Source organism: Vulpes vulpes, chromosome 4, assembly GCF_048418805.1.
Source record: "Vulpes vulpes isolate BD-2025 chromosome 4, VulVul3, whole genome shotgun sequence".
Taxonomy (NCBI): Eukaryota; Metazoa; Chordata; class Mammalia; order Carnivora; family Canidae; genus Vulpes; species Vulpes vulpes.
In genome coordinates, this window is record NC_132783.1 from 67,069,493 (window position 1) to 67,093,032 (window position 23,540).

Below are 23,540 nucleotides of genomic sequence, written 5' to 3' on the forward strand. Positions count from 1 at the left end.
GTAACTAACTTTTATTCATAATTTTATGTGTTTTTTCTTAAATAAGACCTACCTCCAAATTGTAAATGCTTCAGGGAGTGTAAACTGTGGATCCTCCACTGGTTACATGAGTAAATTGGGCAAAAAATGAGGCTCACAGAAGTTAAATAACTACCCCATGCTATGCCCTACTTCATGACATGGTACTATCTGGATCTGATTTTGCATGGGTCTGGCCACACAGTTCAAACTCTGGTGTGCATTCTGAGAAATTCAGCTCATCCCTCCTGGCCTCAGTTTCCTCCTTCAGGAAAGAGGATATATGCTTCATAGGATTTTATAAGTAATAATTCATATGATATCTCTAAAAGCACCTACACAGGACTTGAAACATAGATGATTCTGAATACAGGATTGCTGGAAGAATAATACTTTGAAATACTGCACACCACAAATTCCACTCAGCTCTCCAATTCAAGATCCATATAGTTCAGCAAGCCTTTACTAAGCCCCTACTCTATATGCAAAGCACAGATGGGGGAGGGGGGATACAGAAGATTAATGATCTCAAAAAGCTGTCACAGTAGTGGGGGAAATAGATATTTAAACAAATAAGTATAAAATATGCAAAAAATTAAATTTCTTCATCTTTTTTTACTGTTTCTCTTTATTTAATATCTTGCTCTTCTTTTCTCTAAGGAGTTATCTCCTACCCTGTGGTCTAAGGTTGAGTATGTTAGTTAATTAACAGCTCTACTCCGCCACAGAGTTGCCTTGGGTTACAACCCAAATGATATTTAAGGAGACTAAGTTGAAGATGTGAAGGAACAAAAATTGAACAAGGTTTTCGCTGGTGTCACCATTCAAAAGCCCTCTGGGGAAATAGTAGTTCCTTAAAAAGAAGCCAAATTTTAACTAAGCCAACAGTAGAAGTTAAGAAGTTAGGGATAAAAAATATTCAATAGCAAACTCCCCTTCTGAGACTAGGTGTATGTGAAAGTCATTTAAAACCTTTGCCCATTTGTATATTTTGAACCACAGGACACTGACTGGTCAGCTGGATTACTGGCTCACTGGGGAGCAGCCTGGACCAGAGGCCAAGAAAAATGGCTCCCACCCGCTCTCCAACTCTTTGAGGGGTAGCATGTAACCCTGTGGCCCTGAAGAGTGACACAAACCTGGCTTGTGCCAGGCTCTGCCTTCAGGAAGGTATGCGACCTTGGGTCAAACCCTGTGAAATGTTGACACAATCAATAATAACAATAGTGGATAATATAATACTAGAGAAAATAGTAACATCAACCTCACAGGGCTGGTGGATGCTTAAATGAGATCAAATAGATAATGAATGTAAGAAATGAGCTATAAATTTAAGAGTTTTTAAAAACTCTTCTTTCATATATGTAAGTAAAATTCACTTTTCCTTTTGTGTGTTTCTGTGTGTGTAGTTCTATCGGTTTTATACCATGAATGAATTTTTGTAACCATCACCACAAACAGGATACAGAACAATCCCAACACCTCCAAGGAATTTCCTTGTGCAGCCCCTTTCTAGCCAGACCCTTCCCCAGCCCTATAACGCAGTCCCTAGGGGTCTGCCTTTTCTACAGTGTTAAATAAATTGAGTCATACAGGATAAAGCCTTTTGTGTCTGTCTTCTTTGGTTCAGCAGAATGCATTTGAGATGCATCCAATTTGTGTGTATTAAAAATTGATCCTTTTTATTGCTGGGTGGTGTTCCACTATGCGGATGTACAACAGCTTCCTATTCCATTAATCCACTGAAGGACACTGGGCTTTTCCAGTTATGGGTGATTATGAATCATGCTGCTATAAACATTCATTACACATTTTTGTGTGGACATACTGTTTCTATAGGATAAATAAATACCTAGAAGTGGAATTGCTGGGTCACCATGGCAAGTGCCATTTTTAAGTTTATAAGAAACTGCCAAACTGTTCTCTAGAATGGTTGTACCATTTTATACCCCACCAGCAATCTTTGAGCAATCTAATTGCTCCATCTTCTCATCAACACTCAACATTATCAGTATTTTTTATCTAGCCTTAATAGGCATGTAATGTTAGTTACATTTTTAAGAGATAAACATTTAAACATTATATAACATGTATAATCATCTATTTCATAAGGTAAGAATGTTCAGGGTAGGTTAAGGTCTCAGAAACCAGGTTCCTTCAATGACCACTACCTTCAAAAAGCCTTGACAACTCCAACATGACAAAGATGTATCTCATGGTCTGGCTCTTCCCTACTTCTTCAGCCTTATCTTCTACCCTTCTCACTCTTGGACCCTTATTATTGAACCTATTATAGAACCTACTATTGGCCAGATCAATAATGATGTTAAGTAAGGTTAACTGAGTCCTTACTACAAGCCAGGGGCCAACCCATGTCTGTCACATGTGTTATCTCATTTCATCTTCTTACAGTCTGTGTAATTATAGGTCACATTCCTGTGACACAGGAGAAAACTGGTGCTCAGAGAGATCAGGAGCTTTATCCAGAGTCATGTAGCAGCTATGTGGCAGGCTGGTATCTGGTCCCTGGTCTCATCATGGCCCAGATGTGCCATGCTCCCCTGATCTGAGTCATGCTCTCCTCCAGCCTAGGGGCCTCCAGCACTTCTACCCTTCGGCCACCTTCAAGCCACAACCCACACTTTGCATTCTGTGGTAAGCTGTCCCAGGCTCTTTCAGGGCACACTTAGCTATCCTCTCTGCTCTTTCCTCACCTTTGTTTCTTCATTTCATCCATCCCCACACAGTGTCCTGTTTGCTACATATGTTTGCCTCCCCTACTAATGACTACAAGCATCTCTGGGGGATCCAGATCTTTCTATTCTTCTTTCCCCATGCCTGGCACCTAGGAGATGCTCAACACCTATTGTAGTGTCAAGTATTAGCTAAGGCTTCTCAATGAGAGACCAGGCAGGTACTAGAAGAACTAGTGCTGCACATAATTTTCAAACATGAGCTGACAGTGCTACAAAATACATCCATGTAAAAGCATTATATACTGGTTCAAAATGTACAATCAAAATACGGCCCTTACACAAATTTACATGTAACTCTTGAGATAGACTCAGATATCCATCCCTATCAGCATCAAACAGCATTTGGTGTATAATAAAAGATGACAACAGGGACATTCACCCAATGGTTACAGATTTAGGACAGAGAAAAAAGTGGAAGAAAGAAGCCCTTTTCATATTCATGCTACTATTATTTTCCTTATTTACATGAGCATTGTGACTTTTTTCTTCATTTATGTGTAATAGGACTATGAAAACTGTTTATTCTTCTTTTTTCAGCACTGTCAGTTAAGAATGATCATTTTTAATAGCAAAAATTACTAAAATCAATTTATTAGCCTGGAAAGCATCTTGAGGGATGTGGACTAATTCTGTGCCTCTGCCAAATATGACCACAAACCATTCCAGATAGACAATGTGCAAGCCACCAGAGTACAACTCAAAACCAAAGGCTTGGAAGAGGCAGCTGTCTATACTGTCTACATCCCATGAATATATGTTCAAAAAATATGATTAATTTTTAAAGCTGAGGCATTTAATAGTACCATAGGGCAATAATCAGATGTTTCATGGGCCACAGAATCTTCTCCAGTAATCTTCTAGGCAAGAAATTTGAAAATTATGGAGACCATGTACATGCACTAATGAATCCAAGACACTCTTACCTGGCTTTTCTATATATTTATAAATGTCTGTAAACTCTAAAGGCTTGAATACAGAAGTTTAGCCTGTCATAATTCAGGCAAAGAAGCTTGGAGAAAAAGAAGATAGAAGGATAGGAAGGAGGGAGGGAAGAAGGAAGAAAGGAAAGAAGTCAGGCGGCAGGAAGGAAAGAAAAAGAAGGGGAATTTATACATAGAAATATATTAATATTTCAACTATGGCAACCTAATTTGCTATTCCTGAGCCAGATTAAGAATAATTGTCCTCCAGCATTAGGTCTGGAGACCCTCTTCTCCAAGGATCACCTGCTTGGAGACTAACACAGATTTAGGCCTCTACAAGTTCCATAAGAAACCTATTACCCTGACTCATGGCTACCTCCTCATCTTCTCCCTATTCTTTCATCAAAGTTCAGATGTGGAGAATTAAATACAATACTGTTCCCATATGTTAATACAAGTAAATAATTTTTTAAGCAAGACAGAAAAAAGATCAGAAACAAACCAACGTCTTCATGTCAAATTTCTCTACCCATTGTTTTCAGGCCCCATCATATCATGCTTAATGGATGGGGGTAAAAAAAAAACTCATAAAATTTAGTTTTTGAGAACACAGAGAAGAATTTGCTTTTGAAGTCTCAATTTCTATGTCCATATATGATGTAAGGCGAAAGAGTAGTGTGTCCTATGTTCAGTAATTAGATGTAAACAGCTACACTTTGGAATAAGAAGAATCATGTCTTCCCCTTCTATTTGTGCACAGGTGCCCTCATACATCTCATACTGACAGCCATGAGCTGGTTTCTATATCTAACAGAACCTGGCAAGACAAGATGACCTTTCTAATTGTCATTATGAGAAGCACAATTGCAAGTAACTTTGAAACATATGGTAAACTTCATTATTCTAAAAAAGAATAGCTTCTTCTTTGGGGCTCATGATGAATATTAATGTCAGGGCTCCTGAGAAAAATGTGCTCTAAATTTTATATTGTATAAAACCCTTTCAAGACCAGAGAGAGCATTTATTTATAGTCTTCAGGCTTCTTCATAGATGCTATTAAATGTCCCATTAAATATGGCAAAATGAAATGAATAATCATGGGACATTAAGGAAGGGATAATGATCACCTTTGCAGTATCAGGCTAAGTTTCACAGTATCAGGCTAAGCTCCAGGCAGGGAGAGAACAATATGACACAAGGAGGACACAGAATGTATATACAGGAGAGTCCATGAATTCTATGGCAAGAGTAGTCCAGACACAGATATCATAGGCTTCATATACTTCATCCAGAGCACACAGAGATTGTGAGAAGTTATGAGGGTCAGAGGGATCCAGCAGGGTGAAGCTTAGAAGGAATGTAGGGAGTGGGCACATGGGTGGATAAGAGCATGGGATATTCTGGAGGTAAAGGAAAGAAAACAGAAAAGCAGGTGGAAACCAGTGGGGAGCAGCAGAAAGCCATGGGAAGACATGGTCTCAGAGGTGGGAGAAAATGATGCCCAACAGCTGCAATAGGCAGGAAGGTGCCTTCATGATGTGATAAGCACTGGGTGTTATACACAACTGATAAATTATTGAACACTGCATCTGAAACTAAGTATGTATTATACATTGGCTAATTGAATTTAATTTTTTTTAAAAAATTTAAGATAAAAAATTAAATAAATAAATAAAATGAAGAGAAAAAAGAAGGTGCCTTCATGAAGCCCAAATCATAGTAATGTATTACGATTACACGTCATCCATGGAAAAGAATCTTTGACTTAATACCCAACACTGCTTATTGTCTGAGGAGAGAAGGGGAGGGAGCCTGACAAACCCAACAGCTCTCTACAAAACGCTGGTGACAATTTAAAAGGTCATCCCATCTGGCATTTTTCCAGGACAAGGAGGTCCTTTATCTACTATGCCCTTTAGCTCTCTCCCTCAAACTGCAGCTTCAGTGGCCATATACACCATAACTAGACCCTCTCCTTCAGTCTGTGAATTAACAGCATGCTTTGGAAAAAAACTCCTATAGGCAGAAGCTATTTTTCTAATGGATCTATTCAAGAAAACAGAAAAAAAATTTTTTAAGGGGGGAAGCACCTGGGTGGTATACTCGGTTAAGCCTCAGACTCTTGGTTTCAATTCAGGTCATGATCTCAGGGTTGATAGATTGAGCCCCGTGTCCTAGGTGAGCCAGTGGTTTTGGGGTTGTGCAGAAGGGTGTCCATGTTCTTGGGAATACACACTGAGATATTCAGGAGTGAAAGGTCAGAATATTTGCACTTTACTTTCCAGAGTTCAACAAAATAAAACAAACAAATGTGTATGTGTACACACACACACACACACACACACACAGAGTAGAGAGCAAGAACAAAGTCTAGGAAATGTTCACTGTTGAATGTGGGTGAGTATTATACAGAAGTTCATAAACAAGGGAGAAAACATGCTAAAATACAGAATTTTTAAATGGTAAACTAAAAAAAGAGGTAAACTAACAGTAAAATAACAAATTTTTTTTTTTAATTTTTATTTATTTATGATAGGAACACAGTGAGAGAGAGAGGCAGAGACACAGGCAGAGGGAGAAGCAAGCTCCATGCACCGGGAGCCCGACGTGGGATTCGATCCCGGATCTCCAGGATCGCGCCCTGGGCCAAAGGCAGGCGCCAAACCGCTGCGCCACCCAGGGATCCCTTTTTTTTTTTTTTTTAATTTTTATTTATAAAATAACAAATTTAAAACAAGGGCTCCACACTAAGCCCAAAGTCCACTTGGGATTCTCTCTCTCCCTCCCCCGGCCCCTCCCCCTGCTCATGTGCCCTCGCACTCTCTTTCTCTCTCAAATAAATGAATCTTTAAAAAAAAAAAGTCAAAGACGGTGAGGTACTATTATACACTAGCTGTACCACGCAGAAAAAGGAAAGAGGTGGGTAGGAAGCCATACACTTCTCTCAGCTTGTGTATTTTAATGGACACAACCATGAAAACCAATGCCTTCCCCAGATTTATTGTAAAAAGTGAAGTGGCTTCATTATGGTCCCAACCGCAGCAGTTCCCTGGATGTCACATGTGTTTGAAAGGCCAGGTCCAATGAATATTAATGCACAGAGTGGAGACAGACCGTCTTTTCTGGGGAAGACCTGTCTGTCACTATTTGTTACATTATTTGTACCCTGATGCCTTAAGTGGTTTCAGAATTTGTTCTAAACTGTCATATCAAAATAATATCATCTTTTACAAAAATTTCTTTTCTTGTTCTGTTACTAATTATGATAAGGGGTTAATTTCACACGTGCATACACATAAAGGAAAAAATCATAATATATCATATAAGGATGAGGAAATCATCAATTTCCCTTCCCCTCCCCACCAAAAATGGACCAAGCGCATGGACAATAAACTATGAAAAAAATTATAAAGGCACAAAAAGAAGCTAGTTCAGCTTTGTGATCGATCAAATACATGCAAAAATAAGGCATGAACTAAATATTATCTAATTATTGTTATTATACTAATAACCTTTTAAGAAATAAAACCCAGTATGGGAAAGGATGGATTGGTGCACCAATTAAACTGGTATAATTCTTCTGAAAGTCAGTTTGCAGCAATGCATTATGCCATAAAGCTAATTATACTCTTTGGTCCAGTAATCCTGATCTGGCATTTTATCTTTAGAAATGAATTCATAAAAATGATCATTAAACACATCAGAATAAGAAACAGCTAAGCAAATCATGGTATATTGAGTCTCAAAATGTTATAAAGACCATAAATAATAAATTGGAATGCTATGTCACAACAGGGAAACGTAAGTGCATGATGAGGAATATGGCTCTGGAGCCAGAAGGTCTGAGTCCCATTCTAGCTCTTCACTTCCCATCTACAATTCCCTTAACTCACTGTGCCTCATTGTCAGCCTCTGTAGAATGGGGATGACAAATTTATCACAACATATAGTTTCTAGGCTTGAGTGATGCAATGCTTATTGCCATATAGAGCTAATGGCAGGAAGAGAATGCACAGCGTGCAAAAGGTATGCATGTGTTTCAGGCATTGGGGCAACACTATAAATGAAACCAAGAGCTCTGTTATAGAAGTTGTATGATGGACACTTTTTGGTCGGCTTTGAAAATGTGTTTTGTTCTTATGCTATTTTGTGGAATGAATTTTTCTTAAAAAAAAATTTAAACTACTAGAGTAACCCTGGGAATCTTATAAACTTCAACTTCAGAGGATTCTTATAGAATTGATTGGGGAAATTAACTTTGTCTCCAAAGGTTGGTGCATTGATAGGATTCCAGATCACTAGGGAATTTCAGTGTTTGGTAACCTTCTCAGGGTGGACATGGAGTTTGGTATTAGGTCTCTACAGTCCTCAGTATCTGGGGGAAAAAATGGGGTTCAGTGACAGGCAAACAGACATTTGCCAAATTCTAATTTTCTGTCTTGCCAATACAACTGGGACATATGGATCAAAGTCAAACACTGGGTCACATACAGAGTTAAAAAGAAGCTCAATACTACAGTTACCTTGTATGAGCAAGACCAGGCTTCCTTTCCTTAAGTACATTCTGAAATCATAGTATATTTGCATTTGGTTCTTTCTTAGGGAAGGGTAATATAATATTTGGGGATACACGAAGTGTAAAGTAGCCATAGTAACACATACAAAATGGGAGATGTTAAAAATAGGCTAAAAGAACCAAAAGTGTAACATCATTTTGGTAAATAAAAGGAGAATTTAAAGGTTTGGTTATAATTACATCTAAAAGCAAAGGATGCAATCAGTTGTTAATGAGTTATAAAAACTTTAGAAAGTATAATGTCAAGACAAAAATACAATTACATTCTATAACTATGTGAGCATGTAAAATACAAGCATATCTGGCTTATAAATTTTTGATGTTGTCAAGTCAGTGGATCTTTAAGCAACTCTTGATGGTTCCTGCCATGCTATAAATATTAAATTGCAGTGCATTAGCTTATCATTGGCCACGCCTATGGTGATCCAACTCTCCCCAAATTGTATAAAACTCTGGAGGGAAAGCAGATGAGACAGGATGGCTATCTCTAAATACAAAGTATACTGTCCCCAGGGCAGCAAAAACTGGTACAACAAAGCAGTCAGGACAGAAAAACATTTATCAGTGTACCCTCTCTCTTTGACAAGAGCTAAGAAAACCTGAAAAATCAAATTAACAACAAAAAATGGTCTCTCAAAAATGTACTGTCTCTCTTGGATTGCTAAGCATATGGCAGCTTCAAAGAAGAGGAAGTACCCGAGGAAAATGGCAGGAGGCTATAACTCATGGGAATGTCGAAGAAAAAAAACAAGATATTTCATACAAATTTAATCATTGAAAAAATTCTGACAGCATAAAAGATGTCATGGCACCAATAAAACTGAATTCTGAAAAACCTCACAAAATTGGACTCAATTTTTAAAAAATCAGTCCTAACTCCTCAAGGCCCCTGAATTACAGAATATTTTAAATGTTTTATTTAAAGTTCAAAAACTCACTCAAAGAAGCTTAGAAAGAAGACTATCACATTTTGCAAGTTGAATCCCTTGTGGTCAATAGGACGATATAGCAGTAAATTCATAGGCAAACAGGGCTTGTAGTAGTCCATGACCAGAAAGTCTGGATAGTATGTCAACCTACTTATTAATGCCTGTCCCTGTAAGAATATAGAGGGAAACACTGACATGTAAGCATTTTAGAACAGGAAGCAGAACTATCAACAGTTCTTTGAAAAAATATCAAAAAGTGGTTTGAAGTTAACAAATATGTATCCAATTAAATTGTTATAGTTCAACTTTTTTCCTATTGGCTGTAGAATGCTAGGACCTCTTAGTCACCCTGTAACAACAAAGGATTTCCGTTTTAATACAAAGTATGTTGTTATTATAATGGTGATAACCTATAGAACCTCATATCAAGTGAAATGACCCATCTGGTATCAGGAAGTTGCAGATAGCAGATCATTTATTCAGGTATGAAATACAGAGAGCATACTTAGAAACTTCAAAAGTGAGAAAAACCTATCTTTTCAGGGCACTCAACATCATCAAGAGATGATTTTTAGTGGACTTTGTTTTCACAGTCATGACTATGAGGACAGCATTTAGGTAGAGCGGTGAGGTTGAGGGATGGGTAGAGAAGCTCATGTTCATGAAGAACATAAAACTGCAGACAAAAAGGATTCAAATCCTGATTCCTACCTCTCATGTCCATGTGCCACTGGTCAAAGCTCTGACCCTCTCTAAGCCTCAGTATCTTCAGCTATAAATCGGAGAGTATGGAGCCGGACACACACTGTCCAGAGGATTAGGTAGCTAAACATGTGTCAAGACTTGGCTCAGTGCCTGGTGCAGAGTAAGGGCTTAAGAACAGAAAGAAAAGTAATCCACATTTATTATTGAAGAGAATGTGACAACATACAGGGGATCGCTCCTTCCTTTGCAAGAACATAGTAAATCCATGATAGCTATAGTTAATCTGTGCACACAGCAAGGTATCCAATGAATACATGCTGAGTCTATACAATGAAGAGCAAAGGGGGAAGAAATCTGAAGAAAACTCATTTTTAAACCTATAGAGATCTGAAAAAAGGTAATATGAATACCTTCGAATTGAGTTCTACAAAGTTTTAATAATCACAATAACAATATATTTTCAAAGTCATAATATAATTCTGAAGTTGTTCAGTTAACTGAGGATGGCATCACTCCTACCCAGGAACATTTAAAAATAGGGGCGGAAGAGTTGCACAAAAGACAATGATCCAGATGTGAAGCACTCTGCAATACATGGTACCATCTCAGGCAACCGATCACCCCTCACCCAAACCACAGCAACAAACTCTCCTCTGGGAATCATGATATTCCACTTAACCACCATTCTTGGCGGATGTATGAGTGTGAAGGGAATGTATGAGTGTGAATTTGTGTGTGTGTGCATGCATGTGCACACGCATCAATGTCATCAAAAGCCCAGAGTCCAGATGAAATTGAGAAAAACTAGGAAAGACACTGTTGCCAAGAATGATCCACCAGACACTTCAGAGTCACGTACACCCACCCTATTACACAGAATCACGTTCCTGCTCCAAACAAATTAGCATATCAAAAAACTGCCTATTGCAATTGGGTATGAAATACAATTAAAATCATCATTGCATTCCCCTCTGGGGATACATGACTGAAGAATTGGGAAGGGAGTATAGAAAGCAAATGGGGAGACAAGTGGGAAAGAAAGTAACAAGTAAAGACTTCTAAAAAATTACACAAAAGTAGGAGAAGGAAATCAGTTATAGTAGAGAGCAAGGAAATGAACAAAGTATGGATACAACCATGGGAATGCAAGACCAGTGGGACTCGTAAATGGGATTTTGGTGACTTAAAGGACTTCTGATTCACTCTGGACCACAAAGGCCTAACTAACACAGTGCCTGGCATACTGTAACTGTTCAATAAATGCTTAGAGAAATTACGCATGGCGAGATGAAAATGCTGTGTTGTACCTGAAGCAACTGAGAAGCAGTGAAGATACAGTGACTTGCTAAAGATCAGTCATTCATCAGGCCTCATGTGGGGATGCCTCTCCATGCCAGGTGCTGTGCAGATGATCAGCAAACAACAGAAGGGAAATGAAAGTGAGGACTCCCACGTCTGAACACAGGCTTTTTACAGTGTTGTGGAGAGGCCTCTCAAAAAAATTATCACAATTTTTTTGATAAAAGAGAAAGAAGTTCATTGCAAATTTCAAGCATAGAAATTCACAGGCAAAAACGGTTGCAGAGAAATAACCACACTAATAGGGATGCAGGGATATAACTAGAAAAGGAAAAAATATGGAGAAATATTTAAAATGCAAATATATATTTAACTGTGATCCTGGTATAACAATAATTTATTAATAAGATTAATCAACGATAAATAGAAATGTAAAAGTTCAGCCCATGGAAAAACCTGAAAGAAAGATTATGAAATTTTTTAAAAGAAGTTTTTTCTCCCTGGGGAGTGGGGAGGTCAGGGACACCTAGGTGGCTCAATTAGTTAAGCACCTGATTCTTGGTTTCAGCTCAGGTCATGATCTCACAGTTGTGGGATCAAGCCCCATGACGGGCTCTGTGCTCAGTGCAGAGTGTTTCAGATTCATTCTCTCTCTCTCTACCTCTCTCTCAAATAAAATATTTTTTAAAAAACGAAATTTTCTCCCAAAGTTCATATTACCTATGTTTTTAAATCTAAACAAAGATTTCTAATTTAGAAAGGCAGACACAAATAGGAGATTATTCCCCATAGAACAATCTAAGTTCTTCCATGTACAGAACCTGGAACACATCTAGTTCCAAGACAAAAAAGCTTGGTCCTCAGTCATCAAGAGCTCGATTTCTATTCTGGCCCCAAGTAAGCAAAGTTGTCTTCCATGAGGACCTTGGTCAAAGCTCAGAGGGAAGAACTGATATTTGGTGAGTCTACAGACTATGATCTCTGGCCAATCTTCCAATGTCTGAAGTCTCATCTTTGAACCATGTCAGATCACTGGAAGTTCCCATACTTAAAACTAATTAGCCTGAGCCCTTACTAATTCATTCCCATGGTATTACTATAATTTAACATGTTTCTTAAAATCTGAGAGATCTTACAATGGCTCTTTCCAAATCCCATTTGCTGAAACATGGAATCAAAATTTTGTGGAAAAGTATGTACACACCCACAGATCTAAGATATGTGTACATTTCAGTCTATCCATGAGCTACTGCTCTGAAGGCATCCCCTAGGTTTTTTCTAGGAGTGGTTGGAAACAGCCACATGAAAAGTGCTTTCTCATTTGTTACGTATGAATGTATTATTGAGGACTTTTCCAGCATGTTTTCAAAAGAATTACCCTGGGGTGCCTGGGTAGCTGAGCTGGTTAAGCATTTGACTCTTGATTTCGGCTCAGGTCATGATCTCAGGGTCATGAGATCAATCACTGGGGTCCACGCTAAGTGTGGATCCTGCTTAAGATTCTCTGTTTCCCTCTCTCCCTCTGCCCCTCCTCACTCTGCTCACATGTGCTCCACCTCTCCCTCTCTTAAAAAAAAATTGCCTTTAAGAATTTAACACCACTTCACATTCCTGAAAACTATGTGCTTTAAGCTGCTTTTTTGAGGAGGATGGATGATGCTTCAAATGTCTTTTTTGCTCTGGCTCCTAGGAAGCTCATTATCACATCATATTCTCAACCAGATTAATTAACATTTGTCATTGGCTTTTCTTCTATCTCAACTTTCAAATTATTTTTTTCTTAATTGTGTTACTTACATCTTCATTATATATGTTTTCCATTTCTCCATTTCCTCTCTATACACACACACATATGCAAATTCTATTCTTCTGTTCTAATTCTTCTTGAAAGTTTCTTCTAAATATGTCTGATAAATGTGAAAAGGGAATTACTGCCTATACATGCAGAACTTGTAAAGTGCAGGATCTCTAAACTGAAGATTAACTATATTTTCTTAATAGGTGTGAGGTAACTTCTAAAAGAAGCTTCACCTGTGGACTTTCAGAGTTAAAGGAATTCATATCTCACTAGAGAATGTCCTAAGTCCTTTCATCAGCTATTTCAAGCTCAAAAATTTATGAAATCGTCCAAAAATCATGGCAAGATGATGTCAGCATGGACCTATGGCCTTTCTAATCTAAAGTAAAAGGGAGGTGCAGTGATTTACCCTGATGCATAGAAGACACTTTCTAAGACCCCTGTGGGTGCCTGAAACCCACAGTAGTATACTACTATATATGTAGTATATACTACATAGTATACTATGTATACTACATTTTTTATTATACATATATATGTATGATAAAGTTTAACTTACAAATTAGGCACAGTAAGAGATGAACAAAAATCACTAATAATAAAATAGAACAATTATACTGTAATAAAACTTTTGTGAATATGATCTCACTCTTTCTTTCAAAATATCTTGTTGTCCCTTATTCGCTCTTCTTGTGATGCTGTGAGATGTAAAATGCCCACGTTATGGGATGAAATGAGGTGAGTGATGTAGGCGTTGTGACGCAGCATTAGGCTACTAGTGACCTTTTGATGATTCATCAGGAGGATCATCATCCTGACGGGGGTTGATGGCAGGAAACTGCAGATAAGGGGGAGGTACTGAACTAGCCCCAAGCCAGAACTGAAAAATTGACTCCTCTCTGACTTTATTACACTTAAAACCTGCTCCTTACCTGCCCTCCACTTGTTCTTGCTCAATGGAAGGCGAATAAGTTAAAGCTGAACACAGCCAGCCATCAGTCAAAGTAAAAAAAATGAAATCCTGCCATTTGATAGCCATACAGAGAATCCCTTTACGTACTTCACGGACCCTCTATATGAATTCCTGACAGCTCGGTGGGCCACAGACCCTGCCAGATTTTTGAGCTACATCTGCAGTATCTTTTCTATTCAGGCAGCTGGCATAAAGTGGGAAAATTTCATTAACATGCTAATGATGTCCTATTTAAAATTCTAGCCCTGATTATTCTGTGATTAAATCTCTCGCCTTGACGTCTGCTTCCTCTATATCTGAGTTATAGTGAAAAAATCAACAATATTAACAAAGTACAATACAGATTACAACTTATGCACAGGGGATGGAAAAAAAGTTATATAAATCTCAGGGTTGTCTTTTTGCTGAAAAGCAGACGTAACAAATCAAAAAAGTTACTTATTTTTTTCCCATCCTCCCTTTAAAAAAAAAATTGAAATCCACAGTAATTAAAGGTTTATAGTTAATCTCCATAGGTATTCAGGGGTTGAAAGCTTTTCATTCTATCTCACTCTACTTAAAGTTGCTCAGAATTCAAGCGTGTTCTCCTGAAGTCTTAAGAAGAGCTGATACAGGTTAAAACACACCCCCCTTCTTGCCTCATCACAGAGAATGTGTGTCACTGTGACAAAGCCAGTGATTTCTGTCTCCCTTTGCCCTTGACTACTCTGGCACATTTCAGTACTTTTTCATCATTTTGTTCTGTCTGCTGACACTTCAGTATGAATATCCCACTCAGACAACTTCAAGCATCTTCCACGAAGGACAAACTTACCTCTGTTCTCACTAAATTAGAAAATGAATTTGAAAAATCAAAAAAACGAAGAAGATCCAAGGTCTGGGTCTGTTATTCAAAGTAGAGGAGTAAAGGAATAAAATAGAAGTAAAGGAATGTTTCATTTTAACATCTGCGCCCAGTAAATGAACAAATATTTACGGTATATTTACTATTTTCAAAGACATCATGCTGCATACTGTGACAAAACAAATGAAACATAAGGACAGTGCTTTTCTTTGATCTCAATCAAGCCAGCCCCATAAGATGTAATAATATTTTAAATGATCAGCAAAGCACTTCCCATCAATAAGAGTTCTCTATACAAGAGAGATTGCTAATTGCTCCCTAAAACTGCAAATTTCTCCTTCTGCTATAGAAACAGAATCCCTGGTTAGACTTGGACATATAGGTTGGCCATCTTGGACCAAATGTCACATGTTGAGGAGTACAGATGAACAAAATCGAAGAGCCCGGGTCCCTGACCATCACAGAGTCACTTGTCCATTCCTAAATTGCCTTTTTCCCTTGTGCCACATTCTGCAACCATTGTAGGAATTCAAAACCTGGGTATTTTTTAAAAGAATTCTACATATTGCTTATTTCTTAGTCTTATTTTTTAAGCATTTTGTCTAAGGATAAAAAGAGGTAGCTCATGGTACCTATACGCCTATGCATACTATTCCTTTGTATCTGCTCTACATTTAAAGCTCTACATTGAGACCTTCCTGTAAATTTTTAACTCTCAAAAGCCAATAAATGGCAGACTATGGACTTTGGCCTAGTTTTATTGCATTCCAATAGATAAAAAGCTCCAACCTACTAAGGAATTTGTTAAGTATGTATTATTTATTTATTTATCTCCCATTACTTTCATCAACCCAAGATTACTAATTCGGTTGACCTGATACCAAGTCACCTTAAACTGGTCAAGAATTACTGTCAGGCTAAATAAAGCATAGGGAAGAGGGTAGCTGATCAAGCAAAATCCAAGTCTAAAACATAAAGAATGCCTTCACAACAGTAATGAGCCATCTGCAATTTAGAATCATTGATGGTAACAATTTCTCATTCCATTTGTTTATGTTTTATTCATCATTTTGAAAATACTTAGTAAAGTGACAAGGGTGAGATTCAAAAAATACTACATGGCTCTTTTTTTTTTCCTTCTTAAGAGATATTTATGGCTTTCAAGAGCTCAACTGTTCAAATGAAAATATTGCTGAACTAAATTTGTCCAAATTTGTTCACAACTTCTTTATTCTTAGATACAATAGATTCCCCATTTTGTGCCAAAAATTACAGAGTGACAACATGAAAAATCTTATAGTTGTTATTGTTAATACATTTGAAAAGTCTATAGCAAAAATTCATTTAAAATATCCAATGATCTTTCCTATCCTGACTTCACAGAGCACATCATCATATCTTAGGGAAAAATGTTACTACTATCCCTCAGTACTCTAGTTACAGAGTCAGACTCAAATGTACAGTCTCTACATATTTGCCAAAAAAGAAGTCTTGACCTACAGAAGTGGGGAAAGGAAGATAAGTAGCTCTCAATTGTTTAGCCAGGGAGGCCTGCCTATTACTAAGAAGACTCTATAACAACTGAACATCCTATCTGTGATTCAAATAACTATAATTGAACATCTTTCTCAATTGAGTAAGCATTTAAAACAAAATTCATTCAGATTAAAATGACACACCTAATTTCTGCTAACTAATTTCATATTTCTTTGTTTGGTTTTAAATACTAATCTTTATTTACCTCAATCCATGGAGTATTTTCAGGTAGCTGTGTTTCCAATGTGGCTAACATCCCTGTTCTTTTCCTATTTCTTTTTAAATAAGAATACTTTGTAAATATAGTTATTAATTAGTAGATAGGTCTTTCATTTTCCTAATAAACATTTATTTAGGGATGATAATATACTATATATGACCTCTCGCCTCCAGCAGCTTCTACTTCCTAGAAGAAATGCAAGAGCAGACACACACACCCACACATACACCTCAAGATCTTTATAAGTTACTTCATTTAATCTGATTAAGTACTGCTCAATCAACCTATGAGTTCGATATTATTCTTCTCATTTTACCAATAAAAAAAAACAGATTCTAGTATCTAACATATTTGAAACCTGCATTTATTTCTCATGATTTCATTCTTCAGATTAGAAACTGAATCACTGTAAATTCTTTACATTCTTTTTTTAAGAAGTAAGTTTTCACTTTTTCAATTCAGACTGAACTAGCATCTTCTAAGACTATCCCTCAGGGAGCAAACCTCAAAGTGACCTCAGTTACTCTTAACAACCAGAACAGGAAAAGAATACAAGAGTATGGTAACTCCTCTGACAGGCAGATACTTCAGTTAAGGCATCATTGGCCTCTTCTACATCATTCTTCCTGGAGAAAGAAGCTCTCACGAAAACTCACACATAGAAAAAGCCACTTCATGGTCTTTATGCAGTCTTCTGAGTCAGCCTGCTCTCATCTGTGATTGTGCAAGCCAGAAGACTGAGCCAAGGAACAAAAGGAACATAATTGTCAAACAGAGAAAATTCTCAAGACCTGTGCCAAGGGGGAGATTACTCTAAATAATCGCAAGGCCATTAGCAAATCCAGGGTAGAGAAGGGGGAGTAAAGACAGAAAAAGAAAAGACGTCACATGTGAACAGCAAAACAAAAGCTGACAAGTAATTCCACCCCATTTGCCAAGACTCCTGCCAAAAAAAACCCTCCAGGAAAAATATTGTGTGCTCCAGGACGCCCTTTGCAGTGATGCTCACATGACACACAGAACATCCTGCCCAGCCGCAGAGTACAATCAATACCACGATATTTCACCAGGCAATAGTTGTGATTACTTACCGTAGGCAGTTTCCCCCTGGTCCAGCTCTCTTCTCAGTTTACTGTAATCTTCCTTAACACTCCCCAGCTTTTGGACATTTCTGGAACTCAGTACCCGAAGCTTGTCCAGGAGTCCCTCCAGCCCTTCCCTTTCTGATGTTAATGTTCTAATCTCCTCTGTGAGCTCCTTGGCTGTAGAGAAATTATTTCCTGTAGCACATTGCAAGAGAGAATGAGGGAAAACAAGTTTTACAGCATCCCCACACATGGAAGATTTAGCAACAGCTTGTGAGTACCAACAGTATGGAGAAAGAGGGCTGATCTTTGCAACTGCATCCAGCTACATTAATAGTCTTCTGTGGAGGAACTTGGAAACACACTAACTGTCCTCCTTCAACTGGGAAAACCACCAGTCTCTTTATGACCTTATTTTTGTAGTCTGTTTTAAAAGTCCCAATCCAAAAAAATAAAATAAAATAGTAATAAAATACAAGTCCCAATCCAGGTCCTTGTGAAACACAATGATGCAAAAATGTCCAAGTGAGATCCAGGGAAACCATGTAGTATTACTCCATTCAAATATCTAAATGTCGGGATGCCTGGGTAGCTCAGCAGTTGAGCATCTGCCTTTGGCTCAGGACGTGGTCTGAGAGTTCTGGGATTGAGTCCCACATCAGGCTCCTGCATGGAGCCTGCTTCTCCCACTGCCTGTGTCTCTGCCTCTCTCTGTGTCTCTCATGAATAAATAAAATCTTTAAAAAATATATCTAAATGTCAAAGAGGTGAATTATTATAGTAGGGTGGAAAAGGACTAGCCATTACAGTCAGACTAGACCTAAATTCAAATCCTAGTCTTCCTGTTACTCAACCTTCATGACCTTGAGCAAAGAAATGATAACACATAATTTCAGGGCAAACTTTTTATAAAATGTGATTGTACTAATACCTGCATCACAGGTTGCTTTAAGAACATGAAATTCCGTAAAGAACTAACCAAAATATATCATGCATTGAATCTAGCAAGGTTGCAGGATACAAGGGCAATATACAAAGATCAATTGAATTTCTAAATAGCAACAGCAAATAAGTAGAAGATGAATTTTTTAAATACTATTTACAATATTTTTTTTACAACATATTTTAAAGGTCAAAATACTTAGGGGTAAATTTAAAGAAACATGTGAGGCCGGCCTCCATACAGAAAATCATTTTTAAAAATTCTGAGAGAAATTCAGAAAGATTTAAGTAATCAGAAAAATATAAGACTATATATACATATATTGGAAAACTGAATGTTTTTAATACTTCTATCTTCCTTAAATTCATCTATTCATTTAATACAATTACAATCAAAATCTCACGGTGGTCTTTTATAGAAACTGACAAGCTTATTCTAAAATATAGAAGAAAATGCATAAGGCCTAGATTAGCCAAAAGAAAAATTCTTTTAAGGTGGAATAAAGAGAACATATAATACTTGATTTCAAACTAATGCTGAAGCTACACATCAAGACAACACGGCATATAGATAAATAGACAAACACATCAATGGAATAGAATAAACAGTCCAGAAGTAAAACAAATGCACACAGTCAATTGATTTTCAACCGTGTCAAAGCAAATCAATGAGGAAAAAAGAGTACAACTGACCCTTGAACAACACAGATTCAAACTGTGCATGTCCATGTATAAATGGATTTTTTTAATATAAATATAGTAGTGTGAATATATTTTCTCTTCCTTGTGATTTTCTTGTTAGCATTATTTTCCCTACTTTATTGCAAGAACGCATGATGTAACAACATATAACATACAAAACATGCACTAATCAACTGTTTATGTTATTGGTAAGGCTTCTGGTCAACAGTAGACTACCAACAGTTACATTTTTGGGAAGCCAAAAACTAAACTCAGATTTTTTTGACTGTGTGGCACATCAGCATCCCTAGCCCACATATCGTTCATGGGTCAACTATATTTTCAATAAATGGTAATGGAACAACTAGCTACTGAAATGGAGAAATATTAGCTTTGATCCATACTTCAAACCATATGCAAAATTTAATTAGAGATGGATCACAGACCTACATGTAGCTGCAAAAACTATAAAACTTAGAGAAGAAAATACAGAATACTTCTCTAACTTTGGAATAATCAAAACTTTGGTTAGGACTCAGAAAATACTAACTAAAAAAAAATAGATAAATGGACTTCATCACAATTAAAGACCTCTACTCATCAAAAAATACCACAAAAAAAAAAAAATGAAAAAGCAAGCCACAGACTGGGAGAAACTATTTGCAATACATATACCTGACAAAGGAGTCAAATTCTACAACCCAATAATTAAAATACAAATGACTTAACAGGCATTTTACAGAGTAAGATATACAAATGGCTGGTGATCATATGAAAACATGTTGGTGGTTATTAGTTACCAGAATAGTACAAATTAAAGCCATAGAGATTCCACTACAAAACCATTCAAAATTCATGGTTCAATGAACCAATAGTTCAAATGAACTAGACTGAAGCTGTCTAGCTGGTAAGGATGTGGAGCTGCGGAACTCTCAAACATAATGGGAGTGTCAGTGACACAGTCACCTTGAGAAGACTCTGTTTCTCATAAAGTTAAATACACACCTGTTCTTGGGCCCAAAAATTCTACTTTCAGGTATTACCCAGGAGAAACAAAAACATGTAATCAAAAAATAGTTGCATGCAAATATTTATAGTGGCTTTACTCATGATAGCCCAAACAAACAACCTAAATGCCCACCAAGGGGAGAAAAGCAGAAACGAGGGCACATCTACGCAGTGGAGACTACTCAATAACAGAAAGGCACAAACTCTTCATACACACAGTGACATGGGAGTATCTCAAAAAGAAAAGTGGGATCCCTGGGTGGCGCAGCGGTTTGGCGCCTGCCTTTGGCCCAGGGCGCGATCCTGGAGACCCGGGATCGAATCCCACGTCGGGCTCCCGGTGCATGGAGCCTGCTTCTCCCTCTACCTGTGTCTTTGCCTCTCTCTCTCTCTCTCTCTGTGACTATCATAAATAAAAAAAAAAAAAAAGAAAAGTAATAAGACATAGAAGACTGCATGCCACATGATTCCAGCAATACTAAGTTCTAGCACAGAATGATCCATGGTGAAAGATATCAGAACAGAGACTGTGTGGGGAAGGCGGATGATGACTGGGAAGGGGCACAAGAGTGATGCTTCTGGAGGGATGAAAATATCTTGATAGGGCTGCAGATGAGAGGTGTCAAAATACATACAACCGAACATTTAAGATCTGTGCATTTCATTGAATTTAAATCATACCTCAATAAAAAAGGAAAAACATATTAGGGAAAATTTTAATATGAAAATTATGCTGTAAATTAATAAGCATATTACATTAGTGGGCGCTCCATAAATAACAGTTATTGTTATCAAGGGGCTCCATGATGTTTGCACAGTAACAACTACGAATCTTTTCTCCTCTACCTTACAACAACCTTAAGAGGGAAGTCATGCCCTATGTTATCTATGCTGAGAGGCACACTTTGTTTTCCCCATGGTAACATCTCTGAAATGGAGATGTGTCCAGGCTGTGTCCATCAGCCTGGAAATAGTCCAGATGAGGCTGTTACCATGTGATCATCGTTCTTGGTGGCTCGGTGGACCATCTGCAAGCCACTGGGGTTTCAAAGTAAAAACCATTTCAGGACCCATTGGAGACCTGGCTGTTGCCTGAAAACCATCTCTTGTAATGGATTTGTAAGATTGGGCAAGTACCATCATTTAAAACTTGAAGAACTGTTTTGCAGCTTGGCAGAAAACAGTAGTTCATTCTTAGAGGAAAAAAATAGTTTCTTCACCAACAGCTTCACTGATGCAGAGAAAGATAATGGGTGAAAAAATGTGAGCTCCAACTACTTTGAGTCACAATGTGTTTTAGAATACTCAGACTTTGAATAAGAAGACATTTTAGGAAAACCTTGAGTGATTAAGTTTTCTTTTGAAAAGGATTTTTCAAAAGCCTAAATACATCTAAAAGAACTATTTCAATAAGTATAAAATAAAAATCCAAAGCCACAGAAAGCATTATATCATTGTTTAATTGACAGCAATTTTTCTTTTCTTGTACTATATAAAATAATGGGGCATTTTATGTTCACTGAAATACATGTTGTTATCTCTGCTTTATAGTCAAGAAAACTGAAACCTCAAGAAAAAAATCTTGCTAAGGTTACATAGCAACAAAATGGAGGACAGATTTCCAACTCAAATATAACTCCCAAATCCTTCTTAGGTACTAAACTACGTTGTTTACTTTTATTATTATTATTATTATTATTATTATTATTATTATTATTATTCAAAGGCAAGTTTCAACCCAATATAAATGGGAGAAATATGACTAAATGTTTTCCCACTTTAAAGGCATTCTGAACACCCAGCACTTACCATTTCTGTGAAATCCATAGTTTCCAATTCCATGACTGGATAAATATCTTTTGAGACCCTATTTACTGTCTATCGCTCAAGTGGTCAAATATGGGAGGGAACAAGGCACCACCCTGCTCTCCAGGAAGTCACTGTTAAATAAAGAGGAGGATATGTGTTCTAATAAATGGGAAAATATGCTCTAGAAGAGCTAACAGAAGAAAAATTGTTCCAGAAGGGGAGACAGAGGCAGGTTTCACAAGGAAAAAATACAAGGTTTCCAAAAGAAGAAACAGAAACCTGGTAGACAGCATGCTTGCCTTCAGTGAGTGGTAGGTGGCATGTGGCCTAGGTAGAGACTAGACCCACAAAGAAGTTGGATCCTAATGGTAGAGGGTCCAAGATGCCAAGCTGATGGGCTTGACCCATTTAAAAAAAGTCCGGATAAGGAGAGCAGACTGGACGTTCACAAGTTTTGGGCTATAAATAGCAATACAAATAAAACATTTCCTGGCCCCATGATTTCCTTCTTTTTTTAAGATTTTATTTATTTATTCATGAGAGACACAGAGAGAGGCAGAGACATAGGCAGAGGGCGAAGCAGGCTCCCTAAGGGGAGCCTGATGCAGGATTTGCTCCTAGGACCCTGGGATCACGACCTGTGTCGAAGACAGACACTCAACCACTAAGCCACCCAGGTTCCCCCCGTGATTTCCTTCTTGAACAATGACCAAGTTAGGGCTGCTATGGATGGGGCCCCTGTAGACTGCCACCCACAACCTCAAGTTTGACAGGTACAGAGTTCTGGTTTGGGAAGATGAAAAGATCTGAAGATAGATGGTGATGATGGTTACACAGCAATGTAACTGTACTTAATGCCACTGAACTGTACACATAAAAATGGCTAAAAAGGTAAATTCTATGTGTATATATATTTTACCACAATAGAAAGATATCCTTCCAAGAAAAAAAAGAATCTCAAGATATGTGCCACATGCCCAGGGTAGTTTGGGGAAGACCAGCCCAGAGGTGTGACCACTTCTAGACATGGCAGCCACAAGCACAATGTGGTGCCTTCAAATGTCCCTTCACTGGCTGGGCTCAGGGAACCCCAATCTTTCTGCTGGACCATATTTTCAAGCAAGGGGGAGTGACCAAAAGTGAGGTGGGCACCAACTGTGTCCCCAGAGACACCACAGTGTGCAATCTCCTCCTCCAAACAGTTCAGAGAGAAAAGATCTCTAAAAATAAATCAGAAAAGACTACATAGGCAGGGCAAGTGCCTGCACAGAAGGTTTGCTAGAATGACAGGAAATACATTCTCAGATTACCCTGCAACTCATGACAAGCTCTAGAGACCAGGGCCCTTAATAAAACATGAGAGAGATCATTAATTAAAACCTGGGTCCCTTCCTTGATCCTGAGGGAAAATGCATAGTGATAGACATGTAAATTTTAT

The 23,540-nt window shown here is 37.8% G+C and overlaps 1 protein-coding gene across 3 annotated transcripts in view; it reads right to left on the reverse strand.

Moving 5' to 3' along the window:
* Positions 1-23,540, reverse strand: part of DISC1 (DISC1 scaffold protein) — a 352,717-nt gene that overhangs the window by 179,803 nt on the left and 149,374 nt on the right. For all 3 annotated transcript variants that reach the window (XM_072755974.1, XM_072755975.1, XM_072755976.1), the window contains exon 9: positions 17,669-17,857. In XM_072755974.1, coding sequence (XP_072612075.1) covers positions 17,669-17,857 — 189 coding nt within the window. The remainder of the gene's footprint in view (positions 1-17,668; positions 17,858-23,540) is intronic.